This window comes from Salvia hispanica, chromosome 6, assembly GCF_023119035.1.
Source record: "Salvia hispanica cultivar TCC Black 2014 chromosome 6, UniMelb_Shisp_WGS_1.0, whole genome shotgun sequence".
NCBI lineage: Eukaryota > Viridiplantae > Streptophyta > Magnoliopsida > Lamiales > Lamiaceae > Salvia > Salvia hispanica.
Window position 1 is genome coordinate 47928120 of NC_062970.1, and position 6841 is coordinate 47934960.

The following is a 6841-nucleotide window of genomic DNA, read 5'->3' on the forward strand; positions in this document are numbered from 1 at the left end:
TGAACTGCCTCTACTATTGCATACAACTCCTTATGATAGGTCGAGGCCACTCGCCGACGAGGCCCAAGCTTCTTGCTGAAAAATGCAATGGGGTGATTAGGCCATCCACATCCATTAACTATTCATGGGCCCCACTACACTTTTTATCCCATCTCTTAACTAAGTGACAACATATGCAACCCTCCATCTCTTAACCATCTCATCCCTTAACTATTCATTTAATTTCATTTTTTATTTTATTTCCAACAAATTCAATTAATATTTCATTGAAATATTAAATTAATACTAATACTTCATAAAATCATTAAAAACCACAAAAATTACAACATCCAAAAATACAAAAAATACATAATTGAAATCCTAATATTACAATTTATTGAAATCCGCATAATCATGGAAAGTGATGTGGTGATCGTTTAACGGTTGCCAAATTTTGCCCAAATTGGAAAAAAAAAAACGGCTATAAACGGCTAGTATTTTTGGGGATTTTAATTTTTTTCAATTTTTTTGGAATATTTTTTAAAAAAAAACATATTTTGAACGGATATAAGCGACGGTCACTCGCGGGCTGGCGGGAGCTCGCCACGTGGCCAACGTGCATGGCGAGCCAGCTCGCCAACATGCTCTCGGTGGAGGGTTACGGGACGAGACGGAGTGGCCGCATCACTGGCTCGATGTTGTCTCGTCTTGTCGAGACGAGACCGAGCTGGAAATGAGCCAGCGCTGCGGATGCTCTTATCCTGTTAGAGCATAGTGCCAATCCCCACGTCAGATGCGTCCGTTTCCACACAAAATTGAAGCTTAAAATTGGGCAGACCAAGCACCAGAGCCGAAGTCATTGCTATCTTCAATCCCGCAAAAGCTGCCTCTGCCTCCGATTTCCACACAAAGGCCTCCTAATAAACTCGTAGTTTTGCAAGTGTTTTGGATGTTTGAAAGTGCATATTCTAGTGTTTTGTAGCACACTACATGAGTTTTCATCCATTATCTCCTATGTTAGTGTTTTGATGAGTTTGTCGAGTTTTTGTAGTCACAGCAGGTGGAAACGGACGTAAAACGGCTCGAAAATAGCCATGTCGGGCGTTTGACTGAAGAAGCCCGGGCGTTTTCACCATCAAACCGGTCATTTCCACTGGACCCGGTCGTTGGACACGTTTTTGGCGCCCCAAGCAAAACGCCAAGTTGGGCATTTTTACATCGGGCATTCGAGAGAAGGAAGTCTAGAGTGAGGGCTTGAGCCTTTTGTTTTAAGGAGTTAATTGTGAAGTATTAGAATGAGACTTCAATATTAATGGTTAATCAACGGGTTGAGTGCACTCGAGAGAGGGCTTAGCCTAGACTAGCGGCTTTCCTAGTAATCTTAGAGACTTCAATTGGGTAATCGAAGTTGTTGAATTGTTCGCATTGTGTTCGTTGTAGTTGGATCCAAGGCTCTACCTTGTTCTCTTATTTGAAACTCATCTTTGGTTGCGTGCTTTTAGTTTGTTTATGTTTAATTGTTTTTACAAAAATCAAACCAAACTTATCTTCAATTTTGTTTTATAGCTTAATATCGTGGTAAAGATTGAAATTACTACTCTAGATTTTATTGCTTTAACGTGGGCGTGACAAATGCAAACTCCTTTTTCAGTATATATCACATCGTTAACACGATAAATTGGATCAGATTTTGCTGCAGTACTTCGCCGTGACATGAACGTGAAAGAGGTTTAAGAATCAGTTTGACTTTTTTACCCCATATTGTAGAACATAAGCATATAGTTAGCTGGAAGAGACTAAAAAGAAAGTAAATTGCATATAGTTTGATAATGGAATACAATAGCCCTATCATAAATATGTACACATATGCGGTTCGACTCTTTTTTACATTCCAGGAAAGAACCGTCAAAGAAAACCTAGAATTGAGCTTATACTTCATGCTCGACTCGATTACATTAATTAAATAAAATTGAGAAAAATAATTCAGATAAAACCTGCAGTAGGTGATGCTTGCCTCGTTTGATGCTGCTTCAAAAGGTGAAGAATGTAAAGAAAGTTAATTACAAACGCATAATAACAAAGGTGATAAAGGGAAAGATAAAAGTATATCAACTTACAAAATTATGGACTAATATCCACTTTTGCTATTTTGGAGATGAAGTCCAACTTTCTGATCTTTGTTGCAATGTCTTTGGTTGTTACCATCTTTAACTTCTTTAAACCCGATAACGACTTATTATCATCCGGAAGGGTCTTAATGAGTGGACAATTCTTAATTTCTAGTTCTTCCAGACACGCAAGATATTCAACCTGAATATCTCTCAAATTCCACAACTCGTTGATGCGCAGGACTTTGAGACAACCTATGTAGTTCGGCCCAATCGTCATTTTTCGACCGGTGTATGCATTACGCAGTTTGATAACTTGTAGATACCGTATAGACTTTAATACGGGCATCGGATCTTCCTCAAGACAAGTATTAACTAAGACCAAGTAAGTAAGACCTCCAAGACATTTAATGGCACTCGGTAGCCTAGTTAGGCGTCCATCGAGTCTCAGTTTTATGAGTTTATCTAGAACACCGATCTCGTCCAAACATGGCATAATATTGAAACGAAACCCTCTCAAGATAAGACATTCATACTTACTCAACCTAGCCAGTGATGCAAAGAGTTTGCTTACGTCTGAGTTTTCATCAACTTCTTCAATGCCCAATTTACGGAGACTTGTCATCTTCTCCAACCTCGAGACCTCATACATCAAATCATAAATCGAAATGTAGGTTAGGGTCTTGAGATTATGTAGCGCATCTACATTCAAAGGCTCACAGCAAATCACATCTGACATGTAGAGATGACGAAGGCTGCCCATTTCGTTGATAATATCCGGCACCTCCACCATAAAGTTTAGCACTATATCAAAAACCTCAAGCTTTTTCAAGCCCCCAAACGAGTGTGGGATCTCTTGTATGTAGTTGTTTCTCAATCCCAAATACCTTAACCCAATCAATGTGCCGATAGTTTCTGATACAGATTTCACCCCAAAATCTTCCATGTCGAGTATACTAAGGAGTTCAAAACTCCTCCAATAAGACATGCTGGCATCGTCCAAGTATCTCCCACCTCCATGAAAGATGAGAGATACAAGATTTTTGCCTTGATTCTGGAAGTGATTAAATTTTTCTCTCCCACAATGGATAACACGATGACGAGGATTCTGAGAGAATCGATCATTTGCGTTATTCCTCAATATCTCAAGCCCCAGTTCCTCCTCTGCTATTTTGATGGATAGCATGTGTAGTAAAGGATTCATGCGACACCTTTTTACTTCAACCTTATATCGGAAATCATGCACAATTTCAGTAATGGATTCAGTGACTAATTCGTGTACACATGATACTGACATGTCTCTTGCCTCTGCACTGATACGATATGGTACAGATCTTTCTAGGCTTACACCATTTATAGCCCAAATGTGTTCCAACTTTTCTTGTCTCATGATTGCATTTTCCTTAAAAAAGAACATATGCAAGAAACATGCCTTCAGTTCTTCATCCAAGTTATCATACATGGGTTCCAATAACTTCAATGATTCACTCAAATCAACTGAATCAAAAAGTTTTTCCCATTCAATCCCTGAAAGTCTTTGCTTTGCTTTCTGCCTTGCAACATTTATTATAGCTAGCGGCAAACCCCAACATTTTGCCAACATCTCTTTCCCTTTCCTCTTCATGTCATTTGAGAATATGTTTTCAACACCTGTACATTTATCAAATGTTTTTGAAAACAATTGCCAGCTCTTTTCCGAATCCAAAGGTTTAATCTCGTTCGTAGTATAGACCTCTCCAAGAATCTGATGCCTACTGGTGATCAACAACCTAGATCCACCTGATTATATACCATATAATAATATTAGAAACACTCAAATAAATTGGATCCTGTTAGCTGATCAATACAAAAGAAGATAATATACACCTGTTACTGTTAGCTGATCCTCCATAAAGATACAAACATGATATAATTCTTTTGGCATGTTGTCGAGGACTATAAAACATGGCTTTCCATCCATGTTTTGGCAAAGCATTCGTCGAAGACTCGGATTGTCCATTTCCTTGGGCGCATCAAGTTCCGCCAACTGGTGTATGAGTTCCACAAGCACCTCATGCACACTCGTGTCACAAGACATGTTTACCCAAGCATGGTGCTTGAATTTCTCAACGATAGCCGGATGGTTGTATACTTGTTTGGCGAGAGTTGTCTTTCCCGCACCAAGCATGCCTTTGATACACAAACTCAAGATTTCCGGTCTCTCGTCAAGAATTAATCTACCAACGAGCTGCTGCACGTCTTTCTCCAAGCCCACCACCACGCCTAATTCTTCTCCAACACTTTGCGGCTCACCATTTCCAAACTCCATCACGCGCTCTCTTGTCTTCATCAGTAAGTATAGTATAACAGACAGGTCACGGGTTTTAAATTCTGTGCCAATATCAACTGCCCTGAGTATTATACGTTGAACAAACTCGGTGTAGTCAGCTAGCAAATAATTTAGCCTGCTTCTCTCTCCCGATTCTTTCCCTCTCAACAAATCCAGCATCGTTCTCAGCTCATTCAGTGCCGCTTCCAGGACCCCCTTGTCATCAGTAATGTCACTAGTCGGAGTGCCGACCAGAAAAAGTTCTATTTTCTGTATGGCCTCTAAGATGATGTCCTCCAACATGTTACAGCTACAGTGAGACAACTCAAAAATGAATACGACTCAGCTAACAAATCGACAGAAGGAGTACTTAATATCATTGTGTGCACTAGGGTCCAGATTAAGTCTAGATCTGTAGGGTCTAAAACAATACTACTATGATTTAGATCCAGATTCATATTATTCTATTTTCTGAAATCCACATAACACCATAATAATCATTCAGATCAATATTGAAATACTACCATAATCTTTTGACAATTTTAATTAAGATTTTCTATGCTATTGAAGTTAGTAAATCTTCTTAACACATTTCACCAAAGCTCTAACTTGACAACACCTACAACTTTCTTGCAGTACATAAATTGGAAACTATTCACCTTTCATTTGGATTGCATAAATTTTTAAAGCCAATGATTTCAAAAGTCTATACTAAACAACATAATCATGTTCATTATGAAATTTTTCAAAGAAAAAAGTTGCTACCTTTTTGTAGTTATACCTTCTTATCTTTTGTCTGTGTGTGCGTTCGATTTTCCCATCCAACTCCTTTCCTTATCTTCACCGGCAAGTGTGAAAAATCTTCAAGAGTTGGAAGTGATTCTGAACAACAAATTCATACACTTAATGGTCAAATTGATTGGGAATCAAATGGTGAGAATAAAAATATTACTAGTTTAGCTGGCAATTATAATAATATAAGCCATGTGAAAGGAAACCAGTTGTTTCAGCCACATGCTATTGTGGACTAAATAAGTAGTAGTAGTATGTTTTGATCTATATGTATTAACACGGTCAAAAAATTGACTATCAAGCACAGAAGAGTAAAATGTCATTCTAATTATAAAAGTTCAGAAATACATAAATTATTAAAAAGCACAAATACTCCTATTAAAGAAAAAAAATATAAAGGGACAGACGTCTCCTTTTAATTAAAATGCAATTAAGTTACTAATCTTGTCAACTGATAAATATGGACCAAAATATATTATAAGACCATAAGTTATCTCACTTGATATGTCGGATTTTTCAAACAAATATTAAGGACCAATTTTGGACTTAAATCTTTTCTAAATAGTCAGATGGATACAATATTATATTAACCCTAAGAAGCACAAGATAAACTCTAAAACTACTACTACTATTTAAAATTAATTTTTTTGTTGAAGTGCTCAAGCTCCCCCTAACCCACCCATACCCCAGTAGGGTCCGATTCGGATCCAAAACTATACTGTCAAATTCAGATCCAGATTCATAAGATTGGCAGAGTCTACAAATATATTTAGATCTGGATCTAGGGGTGGGAATTCGGTCGGTTCGGTTCCGACCGAACCGATTAGTCGGTTAACCGACTCCCATTTTTTCCGAAATCCAGAACCAAAACCGAACCATTTGTCGGTCGGTTCCTCAAGGAACCGATAGGTTCGGTCTTCGGTTCCAACGAAGGAACCGAACTCAAATGCAATATAATACTTTAAGTAATAAGTCGTGAAATCAAAAGGACAAAAACCATGATTCCATTCCATCATCAAAAACCAAAATTCCAACAAAATATACAAAACTAAGTCCAAAACCAATATAAACCTACATCATGCATCAAACTAATTTTTACTTTTCTAAAACAATAATAATAAAAATAAAATTTATATATAAAAATTAAATATTTAGAAAATAACGGTTATTCGGTTCTAACCTTTCGGTTCTCGGTTAGTACCGGAACCGAGATTAGCTTAAACTTAATAACCAATAACCGAGAACCGCTTCGTCAGGCCTATCTGGATCCATGTTACTTTCAATTTCAAATAAATTCTAAATGTACTAGTAATTAACATAACATCGTAATAATAAGTCAGACCAATATGATTTAACACAATAATCCATAAAACATATCTTCTAATTCTGATTAAGATTTTTATGCTCTAACTTGACAGCAAACAATTTTCTTGTAGTTAGATAAATTGGAAACTTTTAATCTTTAATGGATTGCATAAATTTTATGAAGCCTAGTACTATAAAAATCTATACAAAACATCATAATCATGTGAATTTGAAAGTACTTAAAGAAAGGAACATAGTACCTTTTTTTGTCTTAAATCTTCTTTTCTTTGCCGCTGTGGATTTGATTTTCCGATTCAACTCATTTCCTTATCATTGCCATTTTTTTTTT

General features: G+C 37.0%; 1 protein-coding gene across 3 annotated transcripts; it reads right to left on the reverse strand.

Moving 5' to 3' along the window:
- Window positions 1–1778: 1778 nt before the first annotated feature.
- Window positions 1779–6841, reverse strand: LOC125193515 (disease resistance protein RPP8-like). Of its 3 annotated transcripts, none has more exons than XM_048091330.1 (5): window positions 6753–6841; window positions 5177–5277; window positions 3954–4705; window positions 2097–3866; window positions 1779–2007 (listed from the first exon to the last, which is right to left on the reverse strand). In XM_048091330.1, the coding sequence occupies exons 3-4, from the start codon at window positions 4696–4698 to the stop codon at window positions 2101–2103; spliced, it is 2511 nt and encodes an 836-aa protein (XP_047947287.1). In that variant the 5' UTR covers window positions 4699–4705; window positions 5177–5277; window positions 6753–6841; the 3' UTR covers window positions 1779–2007; window positions 2097–2100. The 3 variants fall into 3 exon arrangements, with proteins under 3 accessions (XP_047947287.1, XP_047947286.1, XP_047947285.1); XM_048091329.1 differs by having other exon boundaries at window positions 1779–2004; window positions 5161–5277; XM_048091328.1 differs by having other exon boundaries at window positions 5161–5277.